Source organism: Hypanus sabinus, chromosome 10, assembly GCF_030144855.1.
Source record: "Hypanus sabinus isolate sHypSab1 chromosome 10, sHypSab1.hap1, whole genome shotgun sequence".
NCBI classification, from domain to species: Eukaryota; Metazoa; Chordata; class Chondrichthyes; order Myliobatiformes; family Dasyatidae; genus Hypanus; species Hypanus sabinus.
In genome coordinates, this window is record NC_082715.1 from 151,511,532 (window position 1) to 151,536,540 (window position 25,009).

At 44.0% G+C, this 25,009-nt stretch overlaps 1 protein-coding gene across 9 annotated transcripts in view; it reads right to left on the bottom strand.

Moving 5' to 3' along the window:
- Positions 1–25,009, bottom strand: part of depdc5 (DEP domain containing 5, GATOR1 subcomplex subunit) — a 252,686-nt gene that overhangs the window by 164,313 nt on the left and 63,364 nt on the right. For all 9 annotated transcript variants that reach the window (XR_009514532.1, XR_009514533.1, XM_059983254.1 and 6 more), the window contains 5 exons: positions 24,601–24,735; positions 19,499–19,560; positions 16,870–16,943; positions 9,044–9,113; positions 8,274–8,310 (listed from right to left, as the gene is read on the bottom strand). Coding sequence is in view for 7 of the 9 variants with exons in the window: in XM_059983254.1 (XP_059839237.1) it covers positions 8,274–8,310; positions 9,044–9,113; positions 16,870–16,943; positions 19,499–19,560; positions 24,601–24,735 (378 nt within the window). In the remaining 2 variants the exon portion in view is untranslated. The remainder of the gene's footprint in view (positions 1–8,273; positions 8,311–9,043; positions 9,114–16,869; positions 16,944–19,498; positions 19,561–24,600; positions 24,736–25,009) is intronic.

The following is a 25,009-nucleotide window of genomic DNA, read 5'->3' on the forward strand; positions in this document are numbered from 1 at the left end:
TTTGGCTTCTCACAGGGTCTGTCCAGTGAGGATTTCTACAGAATCCTCAATGGGTTTCTGCAGCTCCTCAGCCAGAGGTGCAGGACTGACACCACTGGTATAATTTGCTCCACATAAGCAACTCTTTATCAGCGGCTGTTTGTCTATAGGAGGCAGCGGACATTCCGGTCTGAGGTGTGGATGGAATGCAGCTTTCACATAGCCAAACAGTCCAATCGGAGCGGAGATCCCACTGCTATTAGTAACTGCAGAAACTCAGCACACACCCTTACATTAAGGGGAAAAGAAACATATGCCAACCAAGGTGCCTTACTGAGCTAGTATCTTTTACACTGACATGCAACAAACTCAGTAACAGTGGTGCATCACTGCCTCACAGCTCCAGCAACCCAGTTTCAATCCTGAACTCGGGCGCTGTCAGTGTGGACAGCATGGGTTTCCCTTCGGGGGAAAACATGCAGGTGAGGAGGTTAACTGCCTACCATAAATTGCCCCTAGTGTGAAGGTGAATGATAGAATCTGAAGGGACTTGATAGGTTACAGGGAAAAGGAGTAGCGAGCGGGATTGTTCTGTGAACCAACAAATATCAAAGCATATTCCCACAACTAAATTTAATAGCTTATATCACAAAATTAAGACATCTAATTCAATTTTAGTCTTAAACTGACTATATTTGTACACTGCTTATCAAATAGTAACTAAATACATTGCATGGACATAACAGAACTTTAACCTCTTCCTAGCTCAATCTTTATATTTCATGTACGGTATACATGTATATCAGATAAGGAAAAGTTGTTACTCTACAACAACCAGGCTCCTGAACCAGCAGGGATAACTCCAGTCACCTCAATAGTGAACTGTCTCCACAACATACAGACTCACTTTCCAGGACTCTACACTTCATGTTGACAAAGTTATTATTTATATTTTTTATTGGTTCTTTAAGGTTGTTATAACCAGGAGTGGTAGTGGGAATTAGCTCCCACTACCTAGTGAACGTACCCAATGGCATGCATCTTGAATGGCCTCTGACAACATGTCACTCAGCTACTAGGCTCGGCGGAACCGTTTCTACTGACAAGAGAAGGGACAAAGGTGGGTTACTGCCACCTTAAAGCCAGCTGCTTTTGGCAAATGGGGCTCATCAGCCGTGGTGGGCAGCTCACCTACAAGAAGGAAAACTCTGATCTCAAATTTCTGCTGTCTTGCAGCTATACCCACTCATTGGAAAGGCTTTGGGAGTAAACCCTGGAGCTGGAATCACTAAGGCAGTCCTACTGTGAGTTCAATGCTGACTCACAACTTCTGCAATGCTGCTGGTACCAAACTGTATCAGTCTATGTCATTCCTTTGGGTTCATCAGATGCATGGAGAGGGAGAGCCTGCTACATGGGCAACAGCTTGCTCTCCATATTGTGCTGCCCAGGCCCGTGTATCTAGGCGATAATATCCATGATCAACTCTGACCGACAGAGATATTTTGATTATTTCCACAATTTGTCTTCCTTTGGTTGTTTGTCAGTCTTTATTATTTATAGTTAGAGCACCAAAGGTTTGAAAAGGAGAGGAATTTTTCAACAGTCTTTTAAAATCAAAGCAAGAGGTGGAGAGGGAAGAAGTAAAGGTATCACAGAGAGAAGTAATTTTTTTTTAAAAACTGATTGGGGAAAAGAGGCTAGACTGCGCAAGCGTGTGATGTAGCGCACCAAAGGTTTAAAAGGAAGACCACCATATACAGCAGCCATCGTCAGAGTGGCCATCATTGGAGTGGACTGAGGCAGAGTGGGTCGGCTTTGGCTCAAAGGCTTCAACATGAACAGGTAGAGGCAAGGTTTGAACGGGATACAACTGCGCGAGCGCAGGAAAGTCAGCGCGTGAGGAAGCAAGAGAATTTTAAAAGCGAGCAGAGGGTGAGGACTAGCTTCACTCCAAGTGAGGTAATTAAGTTCCTTTAATTCATTTAATTACCTTAGGAGTAGATCATGGAGGCAGCAGTTAGGGCAGTCCAATGCTCTGTTTGCAGTATGTGGGAAGTCAGAGTGAACACAGCTGTCCCTGAAGACGACACCTGTAAAAGGTGCATCCAGCTGCAGCTCCTGACAAACCATGTAGGGAACTGGAGCTGGAGTTGCATGAACTTCGGACCAAACGGGAGGCAGAGGCACAGGCAGAAATAAACAGGAGTTACAGGGAGATAGTCACCCTAAGAGTCAGGAGACAGGTAGCTGGGTGACTGTCAGGAGAGGGAAGGGGAATAGACAGGAAGAGCAGAACACCCCTGCGGCCGTTCCCATCAATAATAAATATATAATTTTGGATACTGTTGGTGGGGACGACCGACCAGGGACAAGTTGCAGTGGTTGCGTCTCTGGCACTGAGACTGGACCCTCAGCTCAGAAAGGAAGGAGGGAAAAGAGAGCAGTAGTGATAGGGGATTTGATAGTTAGGGGGACAGGTAGAAGGTTCTGTGGAAGAGATCGAGAATCCCAGATGGTCTGTTGCCTCCCTGGTGCCAGGGTCCGCGATATCTTGGATCCAGTTCTCAGAATTCTCAAGAGGGAGGGTGAACAGCCAGATGTCGTGGTTCATGTAGGGACCAATGATGTGGGTAGGAAGAGTGAGGAGGTCCTGAAAGGTGAGTTTAGGGAGTTAGGCACTAAGTTAAAGGACAGGACCTCCAGGATACCAATCTCAGGAAGGCGACTAGTGCCACGTGCAGGCGCGTTTAGAAATAGTAAGATAGCACAGATCAACACGTGGCTGAAGACATGGTGCAGGAGGGAGGGCTTCAGATTTATAGATAATTGGTCAGTTTTCCAGGGAAGGTGGAACCTGCTCCAGCAGGATGGTTTACATCTGAACTGGAGGGGGACAAATATTCTTGCAGGTAGGTTTGCTGGAGAGGCTCCAGTGGATTTAAACTAGATACAAGGGGGGAGGGGAACCAGAGTGTAGGAACAGATGTATGAGAGAAGGAAGAAAAAGAAGATAGTAAAACTGTTTTTCAAAAGCAAACACGAGGAAATCTGCAGATGCTGGAAATTCAAGCAACACACACAAAATGCTGGTGGAACACAGCAGGCCAGGCAGCATCTATAGGGAGAAGCACTGTCAACGTTTCAGGCTGAGACCCTTCCTGGCCTGGCCAGGAAGATGGCCAGGAGATGCTGCCTGGCCTGCTGCGTTCCACCAGCATTTTGTGTGTGTTGCTAGTAAAGTTCTTTGCACCGTTAGACATAAACAGAGAGTAAGAGGTGGAAAATTTCTTAAATGCATTTATTTTAATGCTAGGAGCATTGTAAGAAAGGTGGATGAGCTTAGAGCATGGATTGATACCTGGAAATATAACGTTGTAGCAATTAGTGAAACATGGTTGCAGGAGAGGTGTGACTGGCAACTAAATATTCCTGGATTTCGCTGCTTCAGGTGTATAGAATCAGAGAGACAAGAGGAGGAGGTGTTGCATTGCTTGTCAGAGAAAATATTACAGTGGTGCTTTGGCAGGATAGATTAGAGGGCTCGTCTAGGGAGACTACTTAGGTGGAATTGAGTAATGGAAAAGGTGTAGTAACGCTTATAGGGGTGTATTATAGACCACCTAATGGGGAGCAAGAATTGGAGGAGCAAATTTGTAAGGCTGAGATGGCCTGTTTCCATGCTGTAATTGTTATATGGTTATATAGCTTTAATAAATTTTATTGTATTTCTTTATTTTCCTGTAAATCAAAGTCAAAGTCCTGTCCTGAGCCTTTGTGTTTCATCAGGCTGTGGCGTGAAGCAACTGAGAGTACGAGACTCACCCCCAGATAGGACGCCAGTCTATCACGAGGTTGACCCCCAGCATTTTTTGCCAGTACTGGTCTGGATAGACTGGAGCATTGTGTGGTTAAGTGCCTTGCTCAAGGACAGACATGCTGCCTTGGCTGGGCTCGAACTCATAACCTTCAGGTCGTTAGCAAGAAAATGAATCTCAAGGTAGTATATGGTGACACATACATACATACCATGATGATAAATTTATTCTGAACTCAGGAAACAACAGAAGGCAACTACTGAGCATTTCTTGCATGGCTACAAGATGGTGGTGTTAGCCAGCACACCACTCTCCTATCATCCACAAACAATGCCAGAGAAATGGGTTGGCTGCACACTGTGTACTAAGGAGTGGCCACTCACGATACACAGCAAAGCCCCAGTCACTGCTTTCTGATGGGAGACTCAGCAGGGAGGTGAGCAGAAGAGTGCCAACATCCTGCAGTCTCCTGGTGGTTAGATGGATTCGTAACAACGGAGAGGAAGTGGGAGGGAGCAACAAGCAGCAAGTTATAGAGCCATACCAGACAGAAACAGGTCCTTCTGTCCAGCAAGATCCCACTAATCTGACACTAACCCATGTTTTTCTCCACATGCTCCCAATAACTACTCCATGGATTCTACAATTCACTACAAACCAGGGGAAATTTACACTAGCCAATTAATTTAGCAACCAGAACATTCTTGGGATGTGCGTGAAATCAAAGCCCACGAGGGTGGGAGGGGGTGGGGGGACAGAGAACTCGGGTGCAAACTCCACACAGACAACAGCAAATATCAGGAATGGAGCTGGGTCGTTGGATCTATGAGGCACTGCCTCTACCTGATGTGCCACTGCATTTTCCTAAACTTTTGTATACACATTATAATAATTTTATTGAATGTTTGTGAATGAGGGACACAAAATGTTTTTGAAGTTCTGTTGTACAGAAAAGTTATGTTAACTTATGCTGAATGAACTCAGTGGATCAGCCAGCATGGACAGAGGGAAGTGGCAATTGACGTTTCCAGTTGAGACGCTTAATCGGAACTAGAAAGAGGAGGAGAGAGACAGTGTAAAAGGGGAGGCAGGGTTAGAGCTAGAGCTGTGGATGAGATGACAACGCAGGTGATGGGCTTGATAGGCAGGTGGGTGGGGAGGAGAGTGAGTAGCTGGGAGCTGATGGGCGGAAGTGACTCGGAGCTAAAGAAGATGGAACCTAAAGGATAAGACAAGGAAGGGAGATCAGAATCAAGGTCAGATTTATTATCACTGACATGTGCCATGAAATTTGTTTTGTTTTTGGGGGGGGGCAGTAGAACAGTGAAATATGCTATAAATTACAATAAGATACAAGTAATGCAAACAAGACAGCAAACATCGTGAGACAGTGCTCAGGGGATCATGGAGCAATCAGAAATCTGATGGTGGGGCAGGCGGGAAGGGGAACTGGTGGGAGGAGTGTGTCAGTGATGCACAGATGGAAAGGGTAACGGACAATGGAATAAGGGAAAGGGACAGAGGGATTGGTTATCGGAAATTAGACAAACTGACGTCGATGCATCAGGTTGGAGACTACCCACCTGACAATTTGTTCACTTAACTCTGTAATGTACTGGGATGCTGCTGCTGCTGCAGAAAGTTAATTGACACTTCAGCCATATGCTTCACATCTGCCCATAACAGTAAACATAATCTTCAATTGATTGGAGCACAGCTTGCCCTTTATGGTAAAAGGAGCCCACGTCCTCCAAAGCCTCACCAACCGGAAGACCAGTTGGCCACTGCAGATAATCGGGACTCAGGAGTGGGGAAAGTGCACAATGTTCCCTGTAATGAGGCAGTTCAACAGGCCATCCGTTAGAATGGCTACGGCCAGGAGGTTGTGAGTCACTGATCTGGACATCAACCCAACTCCAAAAAGTATGGACAGAGGACCATGTCCATGGCAAATGTATTAAGAAAACCAAGATGCATAGGCGAAATTAGAAGGGAACCCGGGAAGCACAGAGGGAAGAAATACATTGGTGGGGAACCAATAATCTCAATAAATACATAAAGAGTAACTCCAGATGGACTTACAGGTCCACCTGTAGAGATGCAAGACAGGGCTCCAAAAATAATCCTGCTGTCCACCTTCTCAAAAGGGAAGGAAAAAAACCGATGAAGGAGAATCATGGTGAAATATTGGACAAGAGTGAGAAAGGAAATTTGGAGATCTAACACCTTTGAAAGGTCCAGTGAAGATGAAAGACTACTCAGGAAATGGAGTCTGAACTCTCCCTCCTCTCCCCGCCCCACACCTGATGTCGGGGTCTAGGTCCCACACCCAACATCTGGGTCTGACCCCACACCTCCACGTTCTACACTCCATGCCACAGAACTAACGTGACAAAGTACAAGGAGGAGAGACTGAACAATTCTATGCCAGTCTATCCAATAGCAAGGCTGGAAAGGTAATGGGGAACATTCTGAGGAAGAGCACAAGCCATCTGTGGAAGCAGTATTTGATCAAGTCTGCTGCTCATGGATTCATGAGAGGGAGGTCCCGGCTGGCAAATGATGGAATCATTTTGAGGGCGTAATGAAGGAGGCTCCACTGGAAATGGTCCAAAGATCAAAGCTAATGGGGCCCAGGGGAAAGCAGCATTTGATGGATGCTGAGATGAAGGGGCCTCACATGTACATGAGGGAGTTGCTGAACACCGGGCCCTGTCAGTCACTACGACTGTGGCTGATCTGCCCCACCAGTCCTCACCCCTTCCTCTGTGCCTCAGTGTTCCTATGTAATGGTTGCTCCAGCTTTTTGGCACAGAGTACAGGGCCCCCAAATCTGGTGGTAAGCACCTCTTTGGATTTCAGTGTCAGAACTGTCTGCAGATCCCTCGTGCTGGCTTTAGATTCTGTGGAAGGAAGTTGTAGACTGAAAGGAGGAGTGGTTGGGGAGGGGTGCAGATGGTGGTGGATGGAGCTCAGTATGGACAAGAGAGCATTCAGAGGGACGAATGAGGTGGGAAATAGCTGACAGGCATAAGCAAAGAGAGAAGGGACTGGCGGCTTCAGGAGAGAAGACCACAAGTCCTGAAGGCAGGAATACAGGTAGATCAACGAGACAAGGAAGCTATCAGGACACTTGCCTTAATCAGCCAATCAAAGAGTCCAAGCAGGGAGTTATGGAGAACTACAGAACAGAATGCTAGATTGGCTCATCTAGTCCATGCTGACCTTATCTGCCTGGTCCCACTTACTTGCACCTGGAGCATATCCACCCAAACCCCTCACTCACATCCTGTACCTATCAAAGCCTGGCCTCCTGACAATCAAGACCAAGAGCAGAGGTGATTCATGCAGTTAAGGAGGGGTTGAAATACAGTGAACAGCTACCAACTTAACACTTGGAGTAGACAGACTTCAAGCAGTGAGAGGAAGGGTGTAAGAAGAGTAGATGGTATTTTAATTCACACCCAGAGGCAGCTGGGGCGCATCTCTCTCTATCCAGAAGACTGCTGGAAGCAGAAATCCTCATCGCATTGGAGACTTCTTTGGAGAAGCATTTGGTGCTCAGTAAACTTACAAAGAACTGGGCAGTGGATCAGGTTTGACATGATGTGCTTCCAGGCCAATGAACGCTGAAGGTTAACAGAGACCCTCAGCTATCTGCCAGCCACCAGCCAACTCAGCAGTGTAGATATCAGATATGTTCTTTTCTGAGTCCAAACACCATGTGATCAGGGACCTCCCCTTCTCCCTCACCCCACACAGACCTGCTTGGTGTCACCAAAGACTAAAGATTAATGCACGAGTCCTGCTGTGAGCAAGTCTGGAATAACTCAGGCACTCAGCAGAGCATGGTTGTGGTTGGAATGTATTCTGCCTGCAGGTCAGCACAAAATTGCGGGCCAATGGGCCTGTACTGTGTTGTAATGTTTAATGTTCTATGTTTAACCCACAGGAAATCATCCAATTATCTGAGATCAGAATAAGGCCAATTTCACCAAGGGCCAAGATTGATCTAAAGTTTTGATCAAAGTCACCTCAGTTTCTGTCCCTAGAGATGCTGCCTGACCTGCTGAACTTACCCAGCTTTTTATTTTATTCACAAATCAACACAGTCGGGCAGAAACAGTGTGTTCCCCTTCCAGCTGGTGTGGGAGGAAAGATGGTCACGGTGCTTTAGCATCTGATGTAATGCCCAGAAACAGAACCGGCCTGATTTGGGATCCCTGGTCACAACTGAGGGGCTGTGAAGTTAAATGTTTCAGCTGTTAGTGAATCTCTCAACTACTGCTTAATAACCCTTCATTTAAAAGGCAGAATGCCAGGTCAGGAGCAGCTCGAAAGGATCAAAGCCCTGTGGAAAGCTGATCAGTCTCCAGATAAACAACTGGCTCATTTCAACAAGTACATCACTGACAGGTCCCCACATGGACTTGCCTCCATCACTACAGACAAGTGAGAGGGATTACAAGTACTTACCGTTATCTCGATCAGTCTTGCCTTTCTCTGCTGGTGTCTGCAGAAACAGAGCAGATGTGAGATGGAGCTGTTTGCAGCCTTTAATAAAATAATTTCAATACAAGAGGTTTAAATTGAATGACCACACAAACTGGACGAGAAATTCATACTCCAAAACATCCTCCTTAGTGGCACAATAGCAACATATTTAGATGCCCCTTTCTGTGACCCAGATGAGTATTAAAGCTTGGGCAAGATTCTAGGTTGCAGGAGTCTAAACCATCTGAACAAGAACCTTTCACAATAGTGACACACCTTAAACCACCTACACTGGCCACTGAGTAAACTCATCACACCCCTACTACCACAACACCACCACACATTCCAAAAGGGAGCCTGGCTCAAACTGCTCTTCACTTAGCCAGGGGAACAAAGGCAACAAATAGCTGTCAGGCCCGGCTCTGCTGATCTGGCATAAGCTTGGTGCTTTTTACCTAAAAGTCATATGTCTTAAATAGGCCATTCAGTCCAATGACTCCATACCAGCCCTTACTCATCTAAACCCATCAGTAAGGTTATTTATCACCCTTTCATACACTTGACTTGAACAAGTCCACTTAAGGATCACTCTTACACTGTTACACCAAACTGAGTTGTTCAAGCACTTCAAAATAAGAACCACCTGTTATTATGGATGAGTAGCCAAAGGCTCTCATGTTAGATCTTTAAACCCAATGCTTCAAATTTTGAGAAAGCTTTAATATTTCAGCCTCAACCAATGCACAACTCACCTTCCTTGCTGCCAGCTTGATGCGAGGAGTGAAACCATTACAATACAACTGACTCTGAGAAGTGTAAAAGCTGCAAGTAAACAGAAGAGACTGAGTCAGTTCATCCATCAGTCAGTCAGTCTGAGTCTAGCCTGGTCTGGAAACACCAATGCCCAAGAACAGAAAAGTCTACAGAGTGGTAGTTGCAGCCCAGTCCATCACAGGCAAAGCCCTCCCTACCGTTAAGCACATCTACAAGGAGCACAGATACATTAAAACAGCATCCATCCAGGCCATACTCTCTTCTCATTGCTGCCATTGGGAAGGAGATACAGGAGCGTTGGGTCCCACACTACCAGGTCCAGGAACAGTTTTTACCTATCAACCTCTGGACTCCTAAACCAGCATGGATAACTTCACTCAACACTGAGCTCATTCCATAACCAATGGACTCACTTTCGAGGACTCTACAACTCATGTAATTTATTTACTTATTAACTTTTGTTTGCACCGTTTGTCTTCTTTTGTACATGAGTTGATTTTGTCTTGTGAACAGGTTCTTGTTGATTCTACTGTCTGTCTTTGTTTTTCTGTAAATGCCTGCAAGAAAATGAACCTCAAGGCCATATATGGTGACACATTCCTACATTGATAATAAATTTACTGTGAACTTTAACAGGGATCTCCCAACCAACTAAACCTTGTTGATCTAACAAAAGCACCAATGAAATGGAAATCGTAAGTGCTGAATAATCTCAAGCTCTTCAGTGCAGAGTTTGGGTGGATTTGACCCAGAACTAGCCCATTCCCTGTCTCCAGTCTTTGCCCTTCTGCTCCCTCTCTTCCCATGAGTGGCTGTCCATCATACCCAATGATGACAGTTAGATCTGTGCAGTTCCTTAGATGTGGTGAACTGGACAAAGAAAACTGTGCAGGAGAATTTTTAAAGTGGAGAAGCCATTGCAGTGGAGTAGTTCCACTTGAACTCAGAAGTCTGGGTCCAGTGGTTTGAGTAGTCATCACTACTGTGAGTTTCCTTGGTTGCAGTGGACGACCATGACTTCTTCTATGCCTCGCCATCCCCTTCACTCTCAAGAAAGCGTGGCAGATCAAGGCACAACTGTGCAAGCACATGGACGTCAGTCGGTTACAACAGCAAGAAGAGATTAAAAGGAGATGGTTATTTCTTAAGCGATTTGATCAAGGCACGACTGTGCAAGTGTGTGGACGTCAGCTAGTTAGAACAGCGAGAAGAGTTTAAAGGAGACAGCTTTACAGAGTGGGTGCAGAGCAGAGGGAGACAGAGAAGGATGCTTTGGCGATAACGGATCGAAGTGAGGTAGGTCCCTGCGTAGAATATAGACAGGAAGTATGTGTGTGAGGCTGGTGTTCTGTGCTCAGTGTCAGATGTGGGAAGTCCTGGAGCCTCCCAGTCTCCAGGACAGTCACATTTGCGCTAGGTGCGCTGAGCTGCAGCTCTTTAGGGATTGCGTTATGGAACTGGAGATGCAGCTCAATGATCTTCATCTGGTCAGGGAGAGTGAGGAGGTGATAGAGAGGAGCTGTAGGCAGGTAGTCACACCAGGGCCCTGTGAGACAGATAAGTGGGTAACAGTCAGGAGTGGGAAGGGCAAGAGTCAGATACTAGAGTATACCCCTGTGGCTGTCCCCCTTAACAATAAGTACTCCTGTTTGAGTACTGTTGGGGGGGGGCGGGGGGGGGGAAACGACCTACCTGGGGGCAGCAAGTGTCTGTGCCTCTGGCACAGAGTCTGGCCCTGTGGCTCAGAAGCATACGGAAAGGAAGACGATGGTAGCAGTCATAGGGGACTCGATAGTTAGGGGGTCAGACAGGCGATTATGAAAGAAATATTGATGGTAGATTGCCTCCCAGGTACCAGGGTCCAGAATGTTTCCAATCGCATCCACAATATCCTGAAGTGGGAAGGAGAACAGCCAGAGGTCCTGAATATAGACTACAGGGAGTTAGGAAGGAAGTTGAGAAGCAGGACCTCAACGGTAATAATCTCGGGATTACTGCCTGTGCCATGCGACAGTGAGTATAAGAATAGAGGGAGGTGGAAGATAAATGCGTGGCTGAAGGATTGGAGCAGGGGGCAGGGATCCAGATTTCTGGGTTATTGGGACCTCTTCTGGGGCAGGTGTGACCTGTACAAAAAGGACGGGTTGCACTTGAATCCCAGAGGGACCAATATTCTGGCAGAGAGGTTTGAACAGCTACTGGGGAGACTTTAAACTAGAAATGCTGGGGAGAGGGAACCAAATTGAAGAGACCGAGGAAGAGGTAGTTGGCTCATAAATAGAGAAAGCTTGGAGTCAGTGCGAGAGGGAGAATATGCAGTTGATAGAGAAGTGATGCACACAGACCGATGGTTTGAGATGTGTCTATTTTAATGCAAGGTGTATTATGAACAAAGAGGATGAGCTTAGAGCATGGATCAGTACTTGGAGCTATGATGTTGTGGCTATTACAGAGACTTGGATGGCTCAGGGACAGAAATGCCAGGGTTCAGATGTTTCAGAAAGGACAGGGAGGGAGGCAAAAGAGGTGGGGGCATGGCACTGCTGATCAGAGATAGTGTCACGGTTGCAGAAAAGGAGGAAGTCATGGAAGGATTGTCTGTGGGTGGAAGTTAGGAACAGGAAGGGGTCAATAACTCCACTGGGTACTTTTTATAGACCACCCAATAGTAACAGAGACATTGAGGAGCAGATAGGGAGACAGATTTTGGAAAGGTGTAATAATAACAGGGTTGTCGTGGTGGGAGATTTTATTTTCCCAAATATAGACTGGCATCTCCCTAGAGTGAGGGGTTTAGATGGGGCGGAGTTTGTTAGATGTGTTCAGGAAAGTTTCTTGGCACAATATGCAGATAAACCTACAAGAGGAGAGGCTGTACTTGATCTGGTATTGAGAAATGAATCTGGTCAGGTGTCAGATCTCTCAGTGGGAGAGCATTTTGGAGACAGTGATCACAAATCTATCTTCTTTACCATAGCATTGGAGAGGGGTAGGAACAGACAAGTTAAGGAAGTGTTTAATTGGAGTAAAGGGAAGTATGAGGCTATCAGGCAGGAACTTGGAAGCATAAATTGGAAATAGATATTCTCAGTGAAATGCACGGCAGAAATGTGGCAAATGTTCAGGGGATATTTGCGTGAAGTTCTATATAGGTACATTCCAATATTACGCCTGTGCCCCCCCCCCTCCTTTTTGAGAATCACAAGATCGCTATTAAGTCAGGTCAGGAGACCCAGGAAATGAGAGAGAGACATTTGGAATGTCCTGGCCCAAGCGATACAAAGCGATTGTCTCTTGGAGACGGAATTGCGTATTGAATACTGTACTTCATGGAAGCCCTCAGGCAACATGGGATGGTTGGGGGATGGCATCATTCCACCCTGATTGACATCTGAGACCCTGTGAGTCAGGATAAAAGAGGGTCTGGGGAACAGCCCTTGAGACGCACCAGAAGAAACGCTAGAAGTTCCGTGACGGCGTTTAATAGCGATAGCCGGTGGAGGGCCCACGTGTGTTCTTTCCCGTTGCCCCGGGATTGAGGCCCTACCACGGAAGGTGGCTTAGCTAAAGGAGAAATCAGCCCCAACGACTCTCCAAGGATCGACATCATAAAAGGAATGGGCAAGTTTTAATCCGTCTCTCTCTCCAACCAAAAGCTGCAACTTGAATGAACTAAAGTGACTTTTATATTTCCATCGGACAATACATTATCCCCTAGACAATGCTATTTCTTATTATTATTACACCCGCGCTTTTAGATTTAGTATTGACGATGTATATTATATTATACGTTTGCATTGATATTATTTTTGTGTATTTTTATCAATAAATACCATTAAAAATAGTACCATCAGACTTCAACGGACCTCTCTATCTTTGCTGGTAAGTGACCCAGTTACGGGGTACGTAACACCAATGAGATAGGGAAAGGATGGTAGGGTACAGGAACCGTATTGTACAAAGGCTGTTGTAAATCTAGTCAAGAAGAAAAGCTTACAAAAGGTTCTAAAAACTAGGTAATGATAGAGGTCTTGAAGATTATCAGGCTAGCAGGAAGGAGCTTAAGAATAAAATTAAGAGAGCCAGAAGGGGGCATGAGAAGGCCTTGGCAGGCAGGATTAAGGAAAACCCTGAAGTATTCTGCAAGACCAAGAGGATAAGATGTGAAAGAATACAACAAATCAAGTGTGTTAGTGGAAAAGTGTGTATGGAACCGGAAGAGATAGCAGAGGTATTTAATGAATGCTTTGCTTCAGTATTCACTACAGAAAAGGATCTTGGTGATTGTAGGGATGACTTAAAGTGGACTGAAAAGCTTGAACATATACATATTAAGAAAGAGGATGTGCTGGAACTTTTGGAAAGCATCAAGTTGGACAAGTCACCAGGACCGGACGAGATATACCCTAGGCTACAGTGGGAGGCGAGGGAAGAGATTGCTGAGCATCCGTTGATGATCTTTGCATCATCAATGGGGACGGGAGAGGTTCTGGAGAATTGGAGGGTCACGGATGTTGTACCGTTATTCAAGAAAGGGAGTAGAGATAGCCTGGGAAATTATAGACCAGAGTGCCTTGCTTCTGTGGTTGGTAAGTTGATGGAGAAGATCCTGAGTGGCAGTATTTATGAACATTTGGAGAGGCATAATATAATTAGGAATAGTCAGCACGGCTTGGTCAAAGGCAGGTCAAAGGCTTTCGAGCTAGATTGAATTTTTTTTATGAGAGTGGAGCAATAGATTTAGTGTATATGGATTTCAGCAAGGCACATGATCAGATACCCCATGCAAAGTTTATTGAGAAAGTAAAGAGGCATAAGATACAAGGGGACACTGCTTTGTGGATCCAGAATTGGCTTGCTAACAGGGACCCTTACACTTAGTGATTTTTATAAATGATCTGGATGAGGAAGTGGAGGGATGGGTTACTAAGTTTGCTGATGATACATAGGTTGGGGGTGTTGTGGATAGCGTGGAGTGCTGTCAGAGCTTACAACGGGACATTGAGCGTATGCAAAACTGGGCTGAGAAGTGGCACAGAAACATAGAAAACCTACAGCACAATACAGGCCCTTCGGCTCACAATGTTATGCCGAACATGTCCCAACCTTGGGAATTACTCGGCTTACCCATAGCCTTCTATTTTTCTAAGCTCCATGTACCTATCCAAAAGTCTCTTAAAAGACCCTATCATATCTGCCTCCACCACCGTTACCAACAGCCCATTCCATGCACTCACCACTCTCTGAGTAAAAAACTTCCCCCTGACATCCCAGTACCTATTCCCCAGCGCCTTAAACATATGTCCTCTTGTGGCAACCATTTCAGCCCTGGGAAAAAGCCTCTGACTATCCACACAATCAATGCCTCTCATCATCTTATACACCTCTGTCAGTCACCTCTCGTCTTCCATCGCTCCACGGAGAAAAGGCCGAGTTCACTCAAACTATCCTCATAAGGCATACTCCCCAATCCAGGCAACATCTTTGTAAATCTCCTTTGCACCCTTTCTATGGACTCCACATCCTTCCTATAGTGAGGCGACCAGAACAGAGTACTCCAAGTGGGGTCTGACCAGGGTCCTATATAGCTGCAACATTACCTCTCGGCTCCTAAACTCAATCCACGGTTGATGACGGCCAATGCACCATATGCCTTCTTAACCATAGAGTCAACCTGCATAGCAGCTCTGAGTGCCCTATGGGCTCGGACCCCAAGATCGCTCTGATCCTCCACACTGCCAAGAGTCTTAGGTAATTTCCATAGTAAGGACATGTTCAGCATAGCTTTGTGGGCCGGCCTGTATGGTGCTGTAGGATTTCTAATATTTCACTGTTCCTGTACATCTCTCACAAGTTTACCTCTCTTCCTCTTGCCTCTCCATATCACCAGTTAAAACCCAGTCAAAATGTACAGGTATGAAGGGTGGGTCTGTCACAATATGAACATATACAGAGAATTGTGGGAGGTTTGTCCAAAATTGAACAGGGATCTGAGATAGGTTGGAATGTGTTGCCAAGTCTTGGCCCAACCTGGGATAGACTGGTGGATTTGAAACTGCTCAGTTTCAGGGCCTTCATCCACATTTAACCATCACATCTCACCTTTTCCGGCAGGGAAGCAGATCCACTTAACCTTCCTGTCCATGCCCAACAATAATGTTTCACACATTGGTGGTCTCCAGTCCTGTGCTTCACACTCTATCCTGATGGAACAGTCACCTTTGCTGCATCAAAGTGGAGTGGTAGGAGCTCTGAAGCTGGTGACCCTCTCCCCTTATGTTGGTGCTGGGTGGCATCTGGGTATGGAGGGGAAGAAGCCTTCCAGAAACACAGGAAGCAGATTCTTGACCTTCCAATTAATTGCTCAGAGATGAAGGTTAAACAAAAACAGAACCTAGAAAACTATAGCACAGTACAGTCTCCTCAGCTCACAACATTGTGCCAAAGTTTTAACCTACTCTGATTATTCTAACTCTTCCTTCCTACATAGCCCTCCATTTCTCTACTATCCAAGTGCCAGTCTAAGAGTCCTTTTTTTGTTAAAAATGTCCCAAATGAATCTATCACTACCACTGGCAGGGCATATCACACACCCACCACTCTGTAAAATATTTACCTCTGACATCTCCCCCCAAACACCTTAAAATTATGCCCTTTATTTTAGCCATTTCCACCCTGGGAAAAGGTCTCTGGTCATCCACTCAACCTACAACTCGTAACATCTTGTACACCTCTATCAAGTCACCTCTCATCTGTCATTATTCCAGAGAGAAAAGCCCTAGCTCACTTAACCTGTCCTCATAAGACAAGCTCTCTAATCCAGGCAGCATTTTGGTAAGTATGCTCTGCAGCCTCTCTAAAGCTTCCATATCCTTCCTATGAGGCAACAAGAACTGAACACAATATTCCAAGGGTTGTCTAACCAGGAGTTTATAGAGCTGCAACATTACCTCGGAGCTCTTGAACTCCAACTCCTGACCAATGAGAGGCCAGCATATCATACACCTTCTTAACAACCCTTATCAACTTGCATGACAACTTTGCAGGATCTATGAACATGGACTCCAAGATCCTTTCTCCTCGCCTCCCACTCACACAGCTAAGAATCCTGTATTCTGCCTTCAAATTCAACCTTCCAAAGTGAATCACTGCACATTTTGCCAGGTTGAACTCCATCTGCCACTTCTCAGCCCAGTTCTGCATCCTGTCAATGTCCCGTTGTAACCTACAACCTTCTACACTGTCCACAACTCCACCAACCTACATGTTCTCTGAAAACTTACTAACTCACCCTTCCACTTCCCCATCTATTTATATATTAAAAAAGCATGCTTTTGTTTAGAACCTGATGGCTCAGTGCACAAAATATAGTCAAAGTCTTTGTGTGTGTTCACTGTAGCAATTGTAAGAAATATAGCAAAGTCCCACCAATATCAATGCACAAGATAATTCATGTGGCATTGGTTGAAGATTAAACACTAGCAACAGCATCACCTGTTTTCATTTAAATTGAGTCAAGGCTTTTTTTAAACATCTACCCATGGTAGACATGGTCTTGGTTTATCATCTCATCTGGAGATACCACCTTTGATAGCGTGGCACCCAATATTGTACCAAGCACTGACCTAGGATAAAGCCTCCTCCCTCCACAACTCAGATCCACGCCTTCAACAGCTGACCTTCTGACAGAGTAAGAGCCAACACAGAGCCACAGCGCTGATAGTGCCGAGTTTACTGCTGTCACAGCCACATCCACTTATGCCAGCCACTGAGTAATGGAAGCACCGTCGCAAGGATCACCTACCTGTGGTTTATCCAGTGAGGAATGTTGTAGTCGTCACCCAGACGAGAATCCCCAGGGATGTTTCGATTGTGCAGCTGTTAATAAGGGAGGAGTTAAATACTTCACACCAACAAAACACACAAAACTCCAAAGGAATACAAAATACAGAGGATAATATTAACCTACTTCGGGTGCATTGGCTGTTAACACAATGATGCATTTTATTCCATGTTTCAATGTATACAACACACACCTGAAGCTTGCACCTTTCTTTTAATATCTATTTCAGACACAGGTTTCAGACACAAATTTCTCAAAGTGAAGCTGAATAGCAAATTCTATCAAATCATAATCATTCATCTCCCTAGGTATCATCTCTTTTTAGATTGGTTGTATCACAGCCTGGTATGAAAACACCAAAGCCCAGGAACTGAAAAGTCTACAAATGTGGTGGTTACAACCCAGTCCATCAGACAGAAAGTCCTCCTCATCACTGAGCACATCTACATGGAGCGCTGCCACAAGTAAGCAACATCTATCATCAAGGACGCCCACCAACCAGGCCATGCTCTCTTCTTACTGCTGCTGCATTAGAGAGGAGGTTCAGGAGCCTCAATGCTCACACCACCAGGGTCAGGAACAGTTGTTACCCCTCAACCATCAGGCTCCTGAACCAGTTTGAGTAACTTCACTCACCCCAACACTAAACTGACCCCACAACTTATAGACTCACTTTCAAGTATGCTACAACTCATGCTCACAGTACTATTTATTAACTTTTTTAAATTATTTGCATGATTTGTTCTCTTCCGCACATTGATTGTCAGACTTTGTTATTTAGTTTTCATAAATTTTATTGTATTTATTTACTTTCCTGTGAATAGCTGCAAGAAAATAGTCTCAAGGTAGTGTATGGTGACACACAGTATACATCCTTTGATAACAAATTTACTCCAAACTTCTAATATGAAATCATAAACTAATCCTGGTCTTGAATCAGTTATCAATGGCAAACATGTTGCTCCCTGGCTAGTTCTTTCTTCAAGAAACCACCTTCAATACACTCTATGAACTTGCCTTGAAGGCAGCTTTGGCCACACTTATTCCAATACTGTTTACACAAGTATTCATTATTTCTACAGCAGAGCACAATACTATGGAGGGACTTATACTCTACTTCCACCAATTTCCCTCCCTTGCTCTTTCTTACAGATTAGATCATTAGATTCACTGGCCACTGTGAATTACCCCAAGTCTACAGGAACTGATGGTAATGTAGGGAGAAAACATTACAGGGAAAATGAGTAGGGAACAGGTTTACTGAGAACTACCATAGGTTAGACAGACTGAATGCCATCCTCCTTTCAATAAGAGATATGGAAACTAACTCTAACCTTAGATCTTTTGAGTCAAGATGATATGAAGGGTGATAAAAGTCAGAGTCTAAAAATGATTCCAATGTTACAAAACTATTTCACTGTGTACACAGCACAGGTACAGACCATTCATACTAATTCTTTATGCCAATGTTTATGATGATGTCTATACAAGATTATAATTTTGTATAAGACTCCACTCTTTAAGCAGGGAGGAGACAAGATAAAAAATTACAGGCCAGTCAGCCTGACTTCAGTGGTAAAGAAGATGTTGGGAGTCCTTTATTAAGAATGAGGTTTCAGGGTACTTGCAGGCTCATGATAAAATAGGCCAAAATCAGCATGGGAAATTTTGCCTTACAAATCTATTGGAATTCTTTAAGAAAAGAACAGGCAAGATAGACTGGGGACAGTCAGTAGATGTTGTGTACTTGAATTTTCAGAAGGTCTTTGACAAAGTGCTATACATGAGGCTGCTTAACAAGATAAGACCCATGGTATTACAGAATAGATACTAGCATGGATAGAAAATTAGCTGCCTGGCAGGAGGCAAAGAGTGGGAATAAAGGGTTTTTTTTCTGGTTGGATGCCAGTGACTAGTGGTGTTCTACAGATGTCACTGTTTGGACCACTTCTTTGTATATGTCAATGATTTGGATGATAGAATTGATGGCTTTGTGGCTGTTTGTGAACGATACAGAAATAGTATTGAAGAAGCAGGTAGTCTGCAGTAAGAGGCTGGGAAAAGGAGTGGCAGGTGGAATACAGTGTAGGAAAAGGTATGGTCATGTACTTAGGTAGAAGGAATAAAGGTGTAGGCTATTTTCTAAATGGGGAGCAAAAGGTTAATGTCTCTGGGGACATACTCACTGGAGTTTAGAAGAATGAGGGATAATTTTATTGAAACCTATCAAATATTGAAAGGCCTAAAGGGATTAGGCATGGAGTGGATGTTTCCTATAGTGGGGGAGGCTAGGACCGGAAGGCATTGCTTCAAAATAGACGATCATCCTTTTAAAACAGAAATGTAAAGGAATTTCTTTAACGGAGGGGGTAAATCTGTGGAATTTATTGCCACAGACAGCTGGAGGCCAAGTCACTGTGTATTTTTTTAAAAAGTGGAGAATGATAGGTTCTTGATTAGTAGGGATGTCAAAGTTTACAGGAAGAAGGCAGGAATATTGATTTGAAAGGGACAATATATCAACCATGATGGACCAAATGGCCTGATTCTGCTCCTATGTCATATGGACTATTCACACAGCCTCACTCACCTTGAACAAGGGCACAGCATGAAGAGGCTGCTCACCCATACACACCAGGTCAACACCGATACCTAGGCAACAGAAGTAGAGACCATCAGGAAATTGTTTTAAGCATCAAAAGGAAAAATATCAGAGATTTAACATTAACAGAGTAACACAGCTCTCCTCAAAACATGGGGTATGTTGAGCAAGTTTGGCTGCCAGGGATCATTAGGCAATCAACATATAGGACTGAGCATTGGCAAGCTGTGGGACTGAGATCTAAAGAGCTACACTCCAATCATACACATACATGTCCAAGTAGCCCCATGCTCTGGTGAGGCTCTCAGTTGGTTGGGGTTGACCATGGATGTTGTGTTCTAGCTGTCTACTGTATGTGATATGCAACCCAGGGCAGTACGATATGGAGACCAAGCTGTTGCTCATGTAGTAGGCTCCTCTCCAAGCATCTAATGATCCAAAGGAACAGCAGAGTCTGATACAGTTTGGCACCAGTCAGCATTGAACTCAACGTCCCTTTAGGGACTCCAGCTCTGGATTTTTCCCCTTGGGGTTTACTCCGAAAACCTTACCCATGAGTGGGTATAGCCGCAAGGCAGTGGAAGCTTAAGATCAGAGTTTTCCTTCTCCTAGATGAACTGCCAACCACAGCTGATGAGCTCCATCTGCCCGGTGACTGGTTTCAAGGTGCCACCTTTGTCTCTTCTCCTGTCAATAGACAGTTTCCCCAGGCTGAGTAGCTAAGCCACATGTGAAGGTCAGTAGCTGGACTTGGTTGTCAGAGACTATTGAAGACATGTAACATTGGGACTATTTACTAGGTCATGAGAGCTTATTCCCACTACCTCCCCCATGACAAGCTTAAAGGACCTCCTCCTGAAGGTTCCATCAGATACCAGAGGCCAAACCTTTACTCAGTCAGAAAGTGTGAGGAGAGTGGAAACTCAGTGGCAGAGCTAAAAGATAATAAGGTTAGCTTTATTTGTCACATACATTATACACTGAAACATCAAAACATACTGTGAAATACATCATTTGTATCAAATCAGATCTGTCAGGATTGCCCGCAGGTGCCACCACATTTCTGGTACCAATGTAGCAAGCTCACAACTTACTAACACTAACTGAACGTCTTTGGGAGGAAACCCACGCAGTCATGGGAAGAACATACGAACTCCTTACAGGCAGCAGTGCGAATTGAACTGATCAGTGATTGCTGGCACTATAAAATGTTGCACTACCATGCTATCCTGTGTATGCACCCCTGTTGACGGTGGATGGCTCTTTGAGTGTCTCAGTGCTTGACTAGGTTCCATATGGTTTAGTTATAGTTAGTTGTTAGTTGTAGTATTCATTAATAACTTAGACTTGAATAGAGGGAACTTGATTAAAAACCTTTAAAATTGATACAATTGATAGTGCAAGGAAGAAAACTTTAGATGGCAAGAAGGTGCAGAAGGTTACACACAAAATGCTGGAGGAACTCAGCAGGCCAGGCAGCATCTATGAAAAAGAATAAACAGTCAACATTTCATCTGAAGAAGGGTCTCAGCCCAAAAAAATCGACTGTTTACTCTTTTCCACAGATGCTGCCTGGCTTGCTGAGTACCTCCAACATTTTTGTACGTATGGCTTGGATTTTCCAACATCTGTAGATTTTCTCTTGTTTGTATCTGAACCTCTTGACTATGTCTTTATGCTGTTACACATTGAGTTGCTGCCACATGATTAGCTGATTAAATATTCGCATTAACGAACAGGTGTACCTAATAAAGTGGCCACTAAGTGTAATCCACACTTAGTGGACTGGAAGCAGGTGAATGCTAGATATTTGCAATACATTTAAGAACATGAGGTAATTACTTATGAAGTGGAACAATTGTGACTGCTCATTGAAAACCTTGTCTAGGGGTTCAGGTGACGTCATCATCGAGAATGGCAGCTTAAGTCTCTAGCTCCTCCGGAAAAACGCGTATTAAGCCCTGTTATTCCATCAAATATAATAATTTTTGAAAACTGAAAAGAGGGGCAAGAATGGGGAAAAGGAATGGAAATTAAAAAAGCAACACTGTGGAGCCTGCGTCCGAGAGGAGTGCAGCGAGCGGCTCTCCTACCCAACCGCATGCAAGCAAGGAAGCTACTGGGCCTCATTCAGGTGAAGCGGCGAATATTTCCGTAATCCTGAAAGAAATAATTGAAGTCCAGAAAGAAATAAAGCAGCAGCTCTGGGATATTAAGGCAGAGTTAATAGAAAAAATAGCGGTGGCAGAGACTCAAATCGAGAAGGTGGAAGATCGCGTTCAAAACGTGGAACAGATACTGAGTAAGACAATAAAAATATTACATCACCAAGAAAGTAAACTGCTTGATCTGGAGGGAAGATCACGGCGGAAAAATATCAGAATCTACAATGTTCCCGAAGGAGCGGAGGGCTCACCTATGACGGAGTTTGTCGAAAAGCTACTGCCGGACGCACTGGATCTTCCCTCGGAAGATCAGCTGGAAATCGAGAGGATGCCGAAACCTACCCAGGACAGAAAGCCACGCTCTATAATAATTAAATTCCTTCGGTACAGCACAAAGAAGCAGATTCTACAAAGGGCCTGGGGTAAGAAGAGTGTTTTTCGACGATAAATTAATATATTTCGACCAAGATTACCCTCCCCCCCCCCACCCAGTGGTCCTGCAGAAACACAAAGAATACTCTGAAGTAAAGCGAGTACTAAAGCAAAATGAGATTAGATTTCAAACTACGTACCCTGCAAAATTTCAAGTGTTTTATGACAACGGGACGTGGTTGTACCAGATGGTGGAAGAGGCGACTACAGACATGAAGGCCAGAGGTTTGCCCGTCAGTGTCACCAAAATGAGGGAAAGCCTGACTGAGGAACTGTCCCGCTCCGCTTGGGAAATAGTGCGAGAATTGAGAAGGCAGGAGATGGGAGGAGGCCGAGAGAAATATATCAGGAAGAGACCGGGAGTTTCCCAAAGGCAGTCCTCACCCCCTTCAGAAGAGCCATAAGGTTTAGCTAACTTTAAAAATGTTGAGAAGCTAAATGAAAGCAAAAGTACACGGTGATATACCTATCTTGAGAAATACTTATTATAATGTGGATTTTATATTACTTAGTTGTTATTCTTTATTTGCTCACTTACTCCTTTTCCCCCACAAAAATGAGAATATATATATACATACATACATACACACACACACATATGTAATGTGAGTGTATGTACATACAGGAGGAGTACACAGGGAAATCTTTTCTGTGTAATGTTCACTGACTTTTATGAATACTGCATTGGGGGCCCTCAACTCACAAGTAGGAAGGGGGTTATCCCCCACAGCTAGACATTTCCTCTTGCTCAACACAGGGTCATCTACAAGAGACCTCAGCCTTGGAATCACACGTTCGTTGCCATTTTTGTTATTATCTGCGTTTCTTGGTTCTTATTTGTTCAGGGAGTAGATCGATTAAGTTTTATTCTAATTTCAATGGTACATTGACAGATAAATACAGATGGCTAAGGACAAGGTAAAATTCATTTCATTTAACGTCAATGGGCTATTAAATCCAATCAAACGTAAGAGAATTTTATCCAATTTAGAACAATTTGATTCATACTGGGAAAAATGGTTTAACTAAATAATGCCTCATAGGCCTGACTTTATTCTCACAAATCAATGAATCTGTTGTAAAAACAAAAGATCACTCCCTACTTGTACATAGTTCTTCCCTTTTGCTTGTTTTTTCTCTCCACTCTTTTCTATAAGTGTGTACCTCAGATAAATACTTTGTGGAGATTTGTGATATATATGATTATATGATATATATGTACAATGTCTGAAACACATCTTATGGAAATGTTTGTTTAATGATGAACTTCAATAAAAAAAATAAATTACAAAAAAAAGAAAACCTTGTCTCTTTCTTCTAGGTTAATACCTGTGCTTACATTACACAGAAAGTGAAATATTGTGAGTGTCGCTTGGATTTCCACCATCTGCAGATTTTCTCTTGTTTGTGATTGAACTTATATAGAGGTTCTGCAGAATGAAGAGGTGCAACAAAAAAAAGGAATACACAGCTAACAGGAAGGTATCAAGCAGCATGGTGAGGCAGAAGGAACTTGGGGTGTTTGTCCACAGATCAAGAAAAAGACAAGCATTTCTGAACCAAGGTTTTGAAAACATGACCTCAGAGGTGATGTCAGACCTATAGACTACACTAGCTGGACTACAGACCATAACCATGAAAAATAGGAACAGAATTAGGTCATTTGGCCCTTTGTCTCTGCTTCACCATTCAATCATGGCTGATTTATTATCCCTCTCAACCTCATTCTTCTGTCCATGACCTTTGATGCCCCAGTTAATCAAGAACCTATCAACCTCCGTTTTAAATATACCCGATGACTGCTTGAGTACTGCGTACACTTTTGCACAATGTCATTGCAGGAAAGTCGTGGAACAGATGCAGAGGAGATGTACAAGATGTTACCAAGACTGAAATATTGTATTACATGGACTGTAATGCTGTATTCCCTTCTCGCTGCTGCCAACAGATACAGAGCTCACACCTTCAGGTACAGGAACCTGAATTACCTCTCAATCATCAGCCTCTTGAACCAGAAGGGATAACGACACGTACCCCAATACTGGACTGATTCCACAACCTATGGACACACTTTTAAGGAGTCTACAGATAACGTTCTCGATATTTATGGCTTATTTATTTATATTATAAATGTTTCCCCTTTTTGTATTTGCATAGTTTATTGTCTTTCACACACTGGCTGTTTGTCCGTCTTTGTTGTGTATGTCTTCATTGATTCTATTGTGTTCCTTTGTATTTATTACAAATGCCCACAAGAAAATGAATCTCAGGGTTGTATATGTATAGGATCATCCTGGAAGCACCTCTAATAAACATACTGTTATCAAGTGGTGAATTACTCGTATACTAAACATGAACCAAACTGTTTTGTTTAAAATGCAAAATATAGATCAAACTATTAGGAGATGTGACATTTTCAAATGTTCCCATTATTTAGTCCTTTTATACGATACACCAAAGGAAACACAGGGTTTCAGTAATCACAAACCTCACCATTGTCGATCATCCGCTGTTTGGTGAGAATCATCAGCAGCCGGTCAACTTCGAACACTCCTACCCCCGGTGTGATAACAACAGACATCTGTCCAGTGCGGTCAAAGTTTCTGTTTATGTAATGCTTATCAAACACTAAATGAGAAGAGGCAAGATTTTAATGAAAATCTACAGAACAGAAGTAAAGCACAAATAATATGTGGCAACATATTAAATCAGTTGCTTGAGTGTTGTTTTCCGTAGTGGTGGCACTTCACTGGATTACTGAAGGATGCTGCAATACTCAGGATCACAGCATATCCTGAACCATGGACCTTGTGCCTGTTGAAAGAGTGCAAGTAAGCCTGCACAAATTCTACACATTCAGAGGAGGCATCCCAATTAACAGGGATTAAAACACAACAAATCT